This window comes from Humulus lupulus, chromosome 2, assembly GCF_963169125.1.
Source record: "Humulus lupulus chromosome 2, drHumLupu1.1, whole genome shotgun sequence".
NCBI lineage: Eukaryota > Viridiplantae > Streptophyta > Magnoliopsida > Rosales > Cannabaceae > Humulus > Humulus lupulus.
This window is the reverse complement of record NC_084794.1, coordinates 255,829,358-255,843,452: the sequence shown is the minus strand read 5'-3', so window position 1 is coordinate 255,843,452 and position 14,095 is coordinate 255,829,358. Positions and strand designations below refer to the sequence as shown.

At 33.5% G+C, this 14,095-nt stretch overlaps 2 protein-coding genes across 2 annotated transcripts; both read left to right on the top strand.

Moving 5' to 3' along the window:
- Window positions 1–4,396: 4,396 nt before the first annotated feature.
- LOC133819244 (NEDD8-activating enzyme E1 catalytic subunit) lies at window positions 4,397–10,454 on the top strand. The gene is made up of 9 exons (XM_062252442.1): window positions 4,397–4,669; window positions 4,822–4,985; window positions 5,344–5,546; window positions 5,737–5,969; window positions 6,181–6,243; window positions 6,335–6,391; window positions 7,416–7,537; window positions 8,652–8,769; window positions 9,889–10,454. Exons 1-9 carry the CDS (start codon window positions 4,568–4,570, stop codon window positions 10,174–10,176), a joined length of 1,350 nt encoding a protein of 449 aa, XP_062108426.1. The 5' UTR covers window positions 4,397–4,567; the 3' UTR covers window positions 10,177–10,454.
- Window positions 10,455–12,621: 2,167 nt separating this feature from the next.
- Window positions 12,622–13,872, top strand: LOC133819243 (uncharacterized). Its single transcript, XM_062252441.1, has 2 exons — window positions 12,622–13,156; window positions 13,264–13,872. The coding sequence occupies exons 1-2, from the start codon at window positions 13,022–13,024 to the stop codon at window positions 13,537–13,539; spliced, it is 411 nt and encodes a 136-aa protein (XP_062108425.1). The 5' UTR covers window positions 12,622–13,021; the 3' UTR covers window positions 13,540–13,872.
- The last annotated feature ends 223 nt before the right edge of the window (window positions 13,873–14,095 follow it).

The following is a 14,095-nucleotide window of genomic DNA, read 5'->3' as shown; positions in this document are numbered from 1 at the left end:
GTGCTGTTTGAATTGTTTGACTTGTTGTTAACAGATGGTTAGATCAACATTATAGGGGAAATGCTGTCCGATTTTGTCTAGAATTATGTATTCTAATATTATATTTGAATTGTGTTGTACTTATTTGATTGGATTTGATAAGATTGACTGATGGCTAGGTTACTAATATAGAAGAAATGCTGCCCAATTTTTCATACACTCGGCCATATGCTTATGTAGTTTTTATTGTTTAATTTTTCATAGATATTGGAGAAGATATGGATAGAAAATGGATGTCAGCGAATAGGTTATCCGTGGAATATAAAAACGGGGTCGATTTATTCTTAAGATTTTGTTCGAAGAATGTGAAAGACCTAAAATTTACTCGTTGCCCATGTATTAAGTGTGGAAATGTAAGGAAAATGGATCTTAGTAAGATCAAACAACACTTATTTTTCAATGGAATCGACAAAAGTTACACGGTTTGGTATATGCATGGGGAGAGAATGCATGTCGCGCCAACTCCACCAAGTAGACCCAATGAAGTAAGGAGGAATATAGTAGAGGAGAATTGCGATGCATTAGATGATATGATTGATGACGCACATTATGGATCCGGAGTAGACCCAGATAAGTTTGAGACACTACTTAGTGATGCTGAGAAACCGATTTACCCCGGTTGTAAAAAATTTACAAAGTTATCTGCACTCCTTAGGTTGTACAATTTGAAAGCTAAACACGGTTGGAGTGATAAAGGGATGACTGATCTACTTTGTTTTTTGAATGATTTGTTGCCGGAGTGTAATGAAATGCCAACTTCATTTTATGAAGCAAAGAAAACATTATGCTCATTGGGCATGCAATATGAAAAAATTCATGCATGTCCTAATGATTGCATGTTATATCGGAATGACTTTGCAGATGCAAAAATGTGTCCTACTTGTGGTGAGTCACGATGGCAAAAGAAAAGAAATGGTGAGGATGTCAAGGAAGGAGTACCCGCCAAGGTCTTGTGGTACCTTCCTTCTATTCCTCGTTTCATCCGGTTGTTTAGAAATGCTGAACATGCTAAAAATTTATCGTGGCATGCTAATGAGAGAATAAATGATGGTAAATTAAGGCATCCAGCTGACTCCCTAGCTTGGAAGAGGGTTGATTTGAAGTGGCCTTGTTTTGGAAATGAATCTCGTAATATTCGTCTAGGTCTTTCGACTGACGGGATTAATCCACACACTTCTCTTAGTAGTAAGTATAGTTGTTGGCCTGTTATGCTTGTCATTTACAATCTACCCCCATGGTTGTGCATGAAGAGAAAATTTACCTTGTTGACATTGTTGATATCAGGACCTAAACAACCTGGCAATGACATCGACGTATATTTGTCGCCTCTTATCGATGATTTGAAAACTTTGTGGGATGAAGGGGTTAAGGTTTATGATGCGTATAGGCAAGAAGAATTTAATCTTAGAGCTGTATTGTTGTGGACTATCAATGACTTTCCTGCTTATGGAAATTTATCCGGGTTTAGTGTGAAAGGATATAAGGCTTGTCCCGTTTGTGAAGAAAAAACATGTTCTGAATACTTAAATCACTCCCGAAAAGTATGTTATATGGGTCATAGAAAGTTCTTGATTAGTACGCATAAATATCGAACTTGGAAAAAGGCATTCAACGGCAAACAAGAGTTTGAGGAGGCTCCTCAACCTTTAAATGGGAGTGAAGTACTTGAGAAGATGTCTAAAATCATGTTTAAGTTAGGTAAGCCTAAAGTTCGTACACCTACAAAGCGGAAGGGTCGTGGGAAGGCTAAGGTTGTGGAAGAGCCCAAAAGTTGTTATAAAAAGAAATCTATTTTTTTCGAGCTTGAATATTGGCAATTCTTACTTGTACGCCATAATTTAGATGTTATGCACATAGAGAAAAATGTATGTGATAGTTTGATTGGAACTTTGTTGAATATTCCTGGGAAAACTAAGGACAGAATTAAGGCTAGACAAGACTTGGCTGCAATGGGTATATGTGAAGGATTAACTCCGAAAATAGATAAGAGACGAACATACTTGCCTCCTGTTGCTTACACCCTCACTAAAGATGAAAGGAAGGAAGTTTGTTCCTATCTATTTAATGTAAAAGTTCCAGATGGCTATTCATCAAATATAAGGTCATTGGTAGACATGAAAAGTTGTACTCTGAGTGGTATGAAATCTCATGATTATCATATTCTAATGCAACACTTGCTACTAGTGGCAATTCGTTCTGTCTTACCTCAAAAAGTTCGAGAGATTATCACAAGGTTATGTTTATTTTTCAAGTCATTGTGTTGTAAGGTGATTGATCCTATTAAGTTACCCAAGTTACATGATGAAATTGCTGAGGTCTTGTGTGAGCTGGAGAAATACTTCCCACCTTCCTTTTTTGATATAATGATTCATCTTACAGTTCACTTGGTTAGAGAATTGAGATTTTGTGGTCCTGTTTATTTAAGATGGATGTATCCATTTGAACGATATATTGTGGTCCCGTTTAACAAGGGTGCCAAAATAAGTTTTTATTTGTCAATCCTAATGTTGTAGCCACTAAAGGAAGTTCATTTGAAGAGCGTGTTCAAGGTCTGTTCAAGCGCTGTCGTCAATTAAGATCAAGTGAGCAACTTATGATTGTCCCCTGGAACCATGGGTAAGTTCAAAAATTTGTTACTACCAGATACTTAGTCCTTATAACATTTGCGTTGGAGACTTATACCAAGTATTATTTTTCTTGTGCAGTGATCATTGGATATTGATTATATTGGCCCCATATGCATATTACGTTTGTTGTTGTGATCCGGTGAACTCAGAACTGGAAAACCGTGAAGAAATTGTGGCAGTAATAGTCAATGCTTTCAACATTTTTCTGACCAGTCTACCAAAACCTCCCGAGATTCCAAATAATATAGAAATTGTGCAACCGAAAGTAAGTAACTACGACTTTAATTATACTTGAATTTTACTGATATTTTTTATATTAATTGCTTGATATTTTATTTAAATATTAGTGTCCGCACCAACCAGACAATGTGGCATGTGAATATTATGTGATGAGAATGTTCAAGGATTACATTGAACATTCACGACCTGGACGTTACTTGAAGAAAGAGGTATGTATATAAATTTATACAAAGTTAACAATTTATTTATTATTAAAGTATATATAATCAAATAATTGATTAACTAATATATTTTACTTTGTATTTTTTGTAGCTAAACACTACGCCATATACACAAGCACAAATTAATGAAATGCGACAACACTGGGCGAACCATATGCTACCGATAATTCAAAGTCATCGTCCAACATATTAGGTTTTTGTCATTTACTTTTACTTTTTCTCTTTCTTACTATATGTTTAGCTAGCTAGTGTAATATTTGTTAATTTTGTATGTTTAACAACAAATATTACAATTTTGTATATTTAGCTAGCAAAAGCATATTAGATATACACATTTCAGTTTTATTAATGAAAATTCGAAATTTAAATTTGTATATAATTTAGATTTTTTAATTAATATATTTAATTCTATTTTAAAAAAATTAATATATTTAATTATATTAATTAATATACTGAAAATAATTATTTAATTTTTAAAAAAAAAAAATACAAAAACCTATGACGTCTATGACGTCTCCCAGGGGGAGACGTTGGATGTCTACAAAGTCTCCCCATGGGAGACGTCATAGGGCCACTTTAGATGGCCCCTGCAACAACGTCTCCCCTAGGGGGAGACATCAAATGTCTACAATGTCTCCCCCATATAGCCATTAAATGCCTATTTTGTTGTAGTGTTTAATTAAAAAATTATTTATAATATTTAAGATTTTTCAAAAGATCTAAATATATATAAAATATTAAATAAGATTTGTTGAAAAATCTTAGAAATTAGAAATAATTGTTTTTTAATTAAACTTGAAAATTTTAAAATATCTAAATGTAAAGATTATTTAAAACTAGAAGTATGAAAAATATTTCAAAATTATTATAAGAATTTTGGAAAGATCTTAGAGATTAGAAATTAGAAATAAAACTTTTAATTAAATTTAATTTTTTTTTAAATTTTAAAATTTTTTAAAATTTTTAATTTAATGTTTTAGGTGATAGTTTTGTATTTATTAAATTTAAGATTTAAATATTTACTTTTTCAAAATTAGATTTTTTTATTTATTAATTTATAAGATAAGGGGTTGCTTTGAAAATTTTCAGAATATAAGATCAAAATTAATATCTAGTAAAAATGGAGATAATATATTCCTAAAATATAATCCTCATTTTGGTGAATTGTGTTGTGGGAAAAGAAATATCATAGATAGTAATATTTAATATAGTGAAAAAATAAATTAATTAATTTGTTAATATTAAAAAATAAAACTTTCTGCAATTAAAGTTTCAATAATGGCAGTGATTTAGAAGGCAACAAGCTTAAAATCCAAGCTATCACCAACTCCTCTGCGTATTCCGTACTCCCGGCTCTGCTCCTCCGACGGAGGTTTCGAGTTTCGCTCCTGAGATTTCTCGACAAAGCAGGAGCAATTTCGGAAGAGAGAGACGTTTAAAATGGCAGACACTGTGGTGCCGCCAAGCCGATCGAGGGACCTCGACAAGCTCCTCCTCAGGCCTGGAAATCTCGTCGGACCCACCTTCGAACCTGGCCCCGGAGTAAAGCTCTTCTCTTTCTAACTCCCTTTTCGACATTTTCACAGATACTCGGTCTGCTTGAAGATTCTGGTTCAGGGTTTAGTTAAATTTTAGATGATTTTGACCCAATTCTTGGTGCGATTAATTTTTATGTTTTCTTTTGGGGGTTGCAGCTGAGGGAGGACCTTAAAGAGTACGTGAAAGTGTTGGTGGTAGGAGCTGGTGGATTAGGGTGTGAGCTGCTAAAGGACTTGGCTTTGTCTGGTTTTCGGGAGCTCGAAGTTATAGACATGGACCGCATTGAGGTCTCCAATCTCAATCGTCAATTTCTCTTCAGGTTCTTTTTATCTTCACATGGTGCTATGCCAATTGACACATAACATACAAGTCATTTTTTGAATAAATTTTATGAGAGAAACTAAAAATTAAGTAGGCCATATGCTATTGTTTACAGGAATTAATATTTGTTAGAATTTGTTTTTCCTTTTAGAAAATGTTTGTTGACCATGCAGTATGCACCAAATAAATATCAGCAGTTTTTAAATTATTATTATTGTTTTTTTTTATCATCATTGCTGCCATATGATAACGAGTATTCTAATCTTTTCAGTTTATGTGCTATGCAAGTATATAAGTTTCGCTGGAATTTCAGTTTCTAGTAAGCATGTTTACCTTAATAGTCCTTAATATTGTAGACTCGAAGATGTTGGTAAGCCAAAGGCTGAGGTAGCTGCAAAACGTGTCATGGAAAGAGTTAGTGGTGTGAATATTGTGCCTCACTTTTGCCGTATTGAAGACAAGGAGCTTGATTTTTTTAGTAATTTTAGTATTATTGCCCTTGGTCTCGATTCTATTGAGGCTCGAAGTTACATTAATGCTGTAGCATGTGGCTTTCTAGGTTGGTAACTTAACTTCATGATTTTCATCTCTTGGTAAATGCTAGTTTTTATTTACTAACTATGTACAAATTCTTCTTAGCAATTTAAAATGGTCTTTTGTAGACAACCCTGTTATTACTTTATCCTATTATGCTAAGGTGGTATGTGTTACTGATTTTTCCTTCCTTTTCATCTATGAGGAAATTTTAGAGTATGATACAGATGATAACCCACTAGAAGAAACAGTCAAACCTATGGTAGATGGTGGCACAGAAGGTTTTAAAGGCCACGCAAGGGTCATTATGCCAGGGGTCACACCGTGCTTTGAGTGTACCATCTGGCTTTTCCCACCTCAAGTGAAGTTTCCTTTATGCACCCTTGCAGAAACCCCTAGAACTGCTGCACATTGTATAGAATATGCCCACTTAATTAAATGGGATGAGGTGATGTTTACTGTTGGTTTATGTTCAATTTCCGTTTTGTTTTTATTTTCATTATCTTTCTAGATAAGTTGATCTAAAATTGGTTGGTGTGAGGTGATGTTTACTCGTGGTTTTATCTTTTAACTTTTGTTGTTGTTATTTTCATTATCTTTCCAGACAAGTTTATCTAAAATTTGATTGCCGTGCCATTGTAAATGCATTTCACTTGCAGGCTCATAGTGGGAAGGCTTTCGATCCCGATGACCCAAAGCATATGAAGTGGGTCTATGATGAGGTTCATAAGCAATTCTCTTGTAATTTTGCCCCCTTTTTTTCCTTAGGCCCACAATTTTAATTCTTCCACTACTGTTCTCTAAATGCTGTAGGCTGTCAAAAGGGCTGAGCTTTTTGGTATTCCAGGAGTTACTTATTCTCTTACTCAGGTATGTACATGCTGAAGGAAGTCTCTTTGAAACGCTGAATTTATAAAATAGACGAAGTTTCTGATTTGCTGATTCCTGAGGAGTTTGATCTCTTTCCTTTGCCGATATGTTACTGTGGACTTGATTTTTGTCAATTTTATGACTTAATACATGGCATTCTTTATTGAAAGGTGATTCAATTTTTTTTTTTCCGTTTTTCTTTTTGCAAGGCAAAAAAAAAAATTAAAAGTGAAGAGATTTGGAAGCAGTGAGTCTTTAAAAGGCTTTGATATCTATGGTGCTGTGCAATGTTTAAAAGGCTTTTTTGAGGCGAGCTTCAAAGGCTTTTTTTAAAGCCTTAAGGCTTACACCTTGGGGAAGAGAAGAGAGGCTTACACCTCTCTGTTTGGAGTTGCCCTTTTTAGGCTAACAGCTTCTTATTATTCTTCTTTTGGGTTTGAAGTGCTGTGCCCAACAAAACTAGTTTAACAATAATTACATTATTAAGTTTGGCGCAACAAAAGTGACTTTTGTAAGTAGTGGGCCTTACAATAGTGCTTAAAATAGTAAATAATTTATAAAATTCTAGCATTAGTTAGAAAATACCACATGAGATCACTTGAGGCTCTGCTAATTCAAACATTTAATTGAAGTGTTTTTTAGAATATTGTTTTCATTTTTAGTTTTATGATTTGTTTAATTGATTTATTAGTTTTTGATTATTAGTGTTTAGAAGTTTACAATTTAAAAAATGCATGAGATCACTTGAGTCTGCTAATTCAAACATTTAATTGAAGTTTTTTTTTTAGAATATTGTTTCAATTTTTAGTTTTATGATTTGTTTTAATGATTTATTAGTTTTTGATTATTAGTGTTTAGTAGTTTACAATTTAAAAAATACATTTTTAATATAAGATGTGAGGCTTATGCCTCGCTTCACCAAGACAAAACGCCTTGAGGCTTAAACTAGCCTTTTTAAACATTAGTGCTGTGTATCTATTTCTCTTGTGATCATGAGAAGATTTTTTATTCATGTTGTTTACAGGGTGTTGTGAAGAATATCATACCGGCAATTGCTTCCACCAATGCAATTATTTCAGCTGCATGTGCAATGGAAACATTAAAGATTGCATCTGGATGCAGCAAAACTCTGTCAAACTACTTAACGTGTGCCCTTTTTTCTCTTCTCTATAGCTTGCATTGAACTAATAAATACAGTCCTGATTTTCATATATAACTGTGATATCATACTTCTCTGTTATTTATGTCATGGGTTCTTTATATGTGAATATAATATATTAATAATTCAATCTTTCCCTTATCAATGAAGATCATGCTTTCCTTTTAGTAACTCTCTGTTCAGTGTATGTGTATAAGAGAAAATAAATGGAAGACAAGAAGAGAAAATGACAAAAGAACATGAATAATAAAACATTTTGCTCCTTGTTTTTCTCCTTTTTATTATGGATATTTAAATGATTGGCCGAACTAAGAGTTAATAACATATGGAAACAGTATTTTGATAGTTTTTGTTTTGATACCTTTCTTTTTTAATCTTACATGTTAGACTTAGAAACTTTGGTAGGTTAAGTGGATTCACATTCTCTAGAACACTCCCTGGTGATAAACCAAACATAAGCCCATGCTATGAGTTATAGTTTGTTTGTTCTGTAAGTTTAATTCTTGAGTGCCAATCTTCTGATTCAACATTGAATACTGGTACCTCCTGAAGAGTGTAGAGTTCAGCGGAGGGCTAATATTTATTTATTATCATTTTAAGATTATTTGGAAAAATGATACAAAATAATCATTTTTGGGGTTATTGGCATGATTGCCCCCTTAAAGATTTTGTGAATTGGCAAAGTGGTTCTTAATTTTTTTTAGTAATTAAGTCCTTGAATTTAATTTATTTAGCAATTACCTCCAATTTATAAAAGGTTTACAATCATAACATTTTTAAGGGGACATCTGCTAATTGATGGTGAGTTGGAAGGACTATATTGCAAATATGCAATGAATTTAAGGGGTTAAATTATAAAAAAAAATGTTACAAATTTAACAATACGAAGTTAATTGCTACAATTTATAAATTCAAGGACTTAATTGCTAAGAAAACAAAATTAAAAGCTATTTTGCTAATCTCAACAAATTCAAGGGGTAACCATGCTAAACCCTTCTTTTTTCATGTTTTTGCTTCTATAATTTTTCATTTTTTTTTGCTATGGAAATTCAAGAATAAATTGTTAACTTAAACTATACTGACAATTAGAACTTTGACTAGATACAATGGTGCGGAAGGTCTCCACACTAAAGTGACTGAATTTGTGAAGGACAAGGACTGTCTTGCATGTGGCCCGGGTGTTCTGGTTGAGCTAGAGTCTTCAGTAACATTAGAGAAGGTAACTTCCGTTATCCTATATTTGAATTTGATATCATTGTCAGTTTTTTATATTGTTCGTGACTTGCATACTATCTGGCAAGGTAAAGCGGCTTAAATTTTGAACCTACTTGATTTATTGCTGATTTCATTGAATCATGCATCACTTAAAGAAACAAATGGCTGACATGTTCCTTGATAGTTGTTGAGAATTTGTACTAATAAGCTTAGAGACACTTTTTGGCCATTTAGATCTTGGTTTACTCTTCTATTGAGGTGACCAAATCAATGGGAGCCTTGGTCGATTCGAAATATCCCCCAAAGTTTTATATCTTTTGTTCCATGTAAATTTTAGCTGATTCTTTTACGAGACTTGATTTGTTCATATTATCCCAAAAGTTGTAACATATTAGCTTCTGAGGGTGATTGAAATTCATAGTTAGAATGATTTTGAGATTGGCATGTATATTACGTGAGTTTTTCTAGAAATCTTTTTGTGTTTAACTTTCTAAGTCAAGAAGGTTTATGCTTGCTTGTCTAATGATCTTAGCATTAAAGATTTCTAAGATTCCAATGCTAATACTTTTTATTGTCATTTGCTTCCTAAATATTTTAAAAAAGTTAATTTGCTGGTGGGGTCACATTTCTCTGGAGATGCATACTAAGTCACTCTGCGTTGACTCCAAATATTTATCTGGTGTATTAAGTTGATTAAGAAATTTTTTGTCATATCCTTAATCAAAGAGGAAGAAAAAGTTCCTCTAATATTCCATTAGGCTAGGAAGCAAAATTGTCTATGTTGTGCACTGATCTGTCATGTTTTGTCTATTCCACTCTCTGCATGTTGTTAGTGTTCATCACAATTGTCTGTTGTGTCTCCATCAACTGTTACATCACAATTTCTAATTAGGGTAAAATCTGTGCAACGACAAATCCGGCTGTCATCCCTTAAACTATGTCAAGCTACAATTTTCAATTAAAGAAGTCGGTAAACATATGGTCATCATTTGTCTGTTTTTGTCAAAACAGAGTAAATGACTTATTGTTAACGATAATCCGGTACGATGGTAATTGGCGTACTGTTAATTGATAATCCGGTACGATGGTAATTTTAGCATTTGCTCGTTTCTGTGTGCAACAGTTCATAAGTTTACTCGAGGAACATCCAAAGCTGCAGTTGTCGAAGGCGAGCATCACACATCGAGGGAAGAACCTTTACATGCAGGCACCTCCAGTACTTGAAGAAATGACCAGATCAAACCTAAGCCGACCACTTTTTGAACTGATGGGTAAAATTTCCAAGGATGTTGTCCATGCAACTGGTACAGTAAAAAAGAATGACACAAAGACCTCCAGTCTAAGAAAATTACGTGTTGTTTTCAAAGGAGTTGATGGAGTTGCAGATATGGATACAGCAGGTGGGGCATAATATTTTTCCGTACCACTTCAGATCTAATTAGAAACCAAAACTTATGAAGACTTTAAAGGCATTGCACCCTATATGCTTGCTTAGGGCAGTCAGAGGGATAGGGTAAGGTTGAATTAGCTTTCTATATTTGTAAATTTTATTTTTCCCACAGATTTTCTTTGATTGCATTAAACTGTAAATTGAACACCAAGAGTTCATTTTGCAGTTTAAGTTGAACTGGATTAAAGATACAGAATTAGGTTATGAATTACCATGATTAGCATTTTTGCTGACCCTCATATTTTGAATTTTTTATTTACTTTTTGTTTTTGTTTTTGAATACCCTTCATTTATGTCAAATTGTGCTGCTCCAAAATCTTAAATACTCAAATTATGAATCCTTCTGATTCAGATGTGATCCTACCAGAGCTACCTTATGCATAGTAGGAGCCCTTATAAATTATGTTCTTACTCCAATTCAAGACTATTAATCTTTAACTTTGACATAATTGATAATTGTATTAAAGATAGGCTACTGTCAAAAAGCTATTTTGATTCTTTAATCAGTGATCTTTGTTTGTCGTGTTGATCGCATATGCTCATGTGATGAGGGCTGTTAACTGTCACGTGACACTATTTTGGAATAAAATTAAAAAAAAAATTCTTATGAAATAACATTTTTGGCTGCAAGCAAACTCTACACAAGTAAATAAATAAGTCAGATTGGAATAAGTGTCGTACTTAATTCAACTATGAAGTGTGGTGTGGTGGCCAAACTAACCAGATCTATTTACTCAGAAAAGTCAGCATTCAAATCTTGTACTAGCTGTACCAATAGCTCCCTAACTAAACTGTACCCCCATAAAATTAGCTCATATTCCTTTCTAATTTATTGTATTGTTACAAAAATTCCCATTTTTTTTTATAGCTATGATATAGTTTTAGGTGAGCTTGTGGCAATTAAAGGAGGTCTTTGTCATGCTGTGAGTGGAGTTTGAACGCCTTCTTGTGGTTATTGAATACGATTCTCTTTTGATTATCCAAGCTATATGTTTAATCCTTAGCGTGGTTCTATTATAGATAATTTGATTAAAGACATTTCTTTGTTTATTTTTTCTTTCCAATTATAATTTTTATTGTCACGTTTCTCGTATAAAAAATGTGGTATATGTTCTTTTGATGTTTCGTTCATCCTAATTTTAGTAAAATATAACATGATTTAGCAATAAATATATCTTTTTATTCAATTTTCTTTTTTTAAAAAATCTCATTTTTGTTAACCTCACTAAATATAATATAAACCCATATGGGAATTCCTATTCTTTTTAACATGCCTTGTCTAGAAACCTAGGCCAAATTTGGCTGCTTAGGGTCACACCACACCACACATAACAAATTTAAAAAACTAAAATGAGATGGCTCAAGTTGCTATCTGCAAACTAACTATCAATTCCAAGGAATGAGGATATAAAGTAATGCAATTACTATTAAGACATTTTCTTAAGGGTGAGAAGTAAAGAAGAGAGGGCCATGAAATTCCATTCTCATAGAAATATAATGGTTAAGCAAAGCATATGGGTGAGTGGGTCCCTTAGCCAGATAGCAAACCGTGTGGTAAGTGGACCACACAACACCTGTATAATTCAACTCTTTCTTTTGCAGTTAAGAGTGAAGTTCCTGCAAAAGCCAAGTTATAAAGTTTACTCAGCCAGTGGAAAAGACTCTGATAGTACGTTAGTCAATTAATGCTTATGTATATTGACCCACCCTCCATTTATCTTCATCTTTATTTTGATGCCCCTTTACTTTTTTAGTGTAGAAAAAATTAAATTAAAATAACAAAAGGGGGTTTGAAAATACATACACATAGATTCTCTTACAGCCAGAAGTTTTATACGGTACATTATAGGTATAGCTTCTTGAATCCATGCAAGAGCTAGCTGTGAAAAGAGTACCTATGGCTATGGCTATGTGTATTATAATTATGAGCTATATGGCCCACTCTAGCAAGTGTTTGACAATAGTCCACCATCTGCCCCAAATGATTCTGGCAGACATGTTGTAACAATTGAGGGGTTAAATCCAATAATAATGCCAATTACATCACTGTTATTTTCTTCTTCATCATCTCTTTGATTGCTTTTTCATTAAAAACCAAAGTAGACCCCCTCATAGTATATACACACATCATTTTCAAACCATCGTAATACTTTTGTCTTTTAACATATGTGTGCATTTGGGGACCTTAAAAGCCCCTTGTCACGAGTCACAAAGTATCAATACACACACACGCACACACTCTAGTTTATATGTATTAATTGATTATGATGTAATAATATGAAACGACTTATGCTAGCTGGTTGCTTCAACTTTCAATATATTGTTAAAATTCTTTGTGTGGACTGTGAATCTTGAACCATATACATCATTTTGCTTCTTCTTCTTCTTCTTCTTATTATTATATGCTACAAGAAGTGTTTAGAAATATGAATGAGAGGTAGAGAACTCAGTCCCAATCTCAAGTTAGCTATATGAAGATTGAGTCTATCTTTGATGAGATATCTGGATGTGGGTTGTTGCCGGCTGTTCCTCATCTCTTTTTTGGCTACTGGATAATATCATGACACACTATATGATTCTTGTGGGGTTGTGGGACTTGAAGACAGATTGGCCAACTGCCAGTTAAGGCCCCACCACCCCACATGCTCTCAATGCCCTCCCCATCTAGTTAAACTAACCTCCCCATTCCCTTCTTACTTTCCCTATTTATAGTCCTACTTATCACAAACCACAAGAGGAAAAAGAAGACATTTTTTTTCTTCTTAGAAAAGCAAAAACAAGCTAAACGCTTCTCAGGCTCACAAGTATGGAAGTTGCAGCAGGAGAGTTAGAAGATGATTTGTTCTTTAAAGACTTAAGCAAGCAAATATCTCTTCTTATCATGGATGATGATGATGAAGAGGAGGACCCACTTGCCAATTGCCCTTCAGTTTCTTTCCAGGTTCATTTCTATCATCTCTTACTATCTCAAACCATACTGATTTTTTTTTCTTTTCTGAACACTGGTGTTTGACTCTCTATATATATACTTGGCTTATCTTTTTTCAGGCTTTCTCTCATGTAATCCATAATACTATTCCACCAGCTGTTCAATCTCATCAATTTGTGTACGAACAAACTTGTAATAGAGAGAGCAGCAAAGGCACTGGTGTGTTCATTCCTCAGTCTTCTCAGCCTAGAAGAAAGCAAAGACAAGGGAGATCATTTGGCTCTTCATACTATGCAAAATCTCACAGACAATCTGAAAATAATAATACAAAGATGGTTGTGTCTCAACAAGTGGTCTCAAATGGCTCTTTTAAACCAAAATATAGCCGAGGATAGAAGGATTAGAACTCTAATAATCTCTACTAATTAATTAAATGGCCACTTCATGTGCCATATATGCCTGGGATCTTAGACAGATATATTTTTTATTATATATATAGAGACTACTTTTGTACATGGATAAGATCTATATAAGTATAGTACTCTACTACTTAGTGTGTTAAGGGGGAAGATTCACCAAAGGGGGTGAACATCTTCTATGTCTATTATTGTTGTGTATGATATAGGGTAAGCTGAATAATTCATTTGATGCTATAGATTAAATAATTCTTGTTGTTCTAGATCTGTATTGGCCTATGATTTGTTTAAGAAAATATCTTGGATTACTTATTTGGGAGGAACCATTTTCTTTAATTTTGGTTATAACCATACAAGGTGCACAAGTTGTTGAGCATAGTAATTAGTTGTGTTGGATCTCCAGCTTGGGAGAAAAGGTTTTGTCTGTATTATTATTCAAGGAATAAAGAGGAAGAACTGTGTAGATGTGACAGTTAAACTTGAAAATATTAGGATATATTTATAACTGTCTTAGTTTAGTATGCTCTTGCTTGGT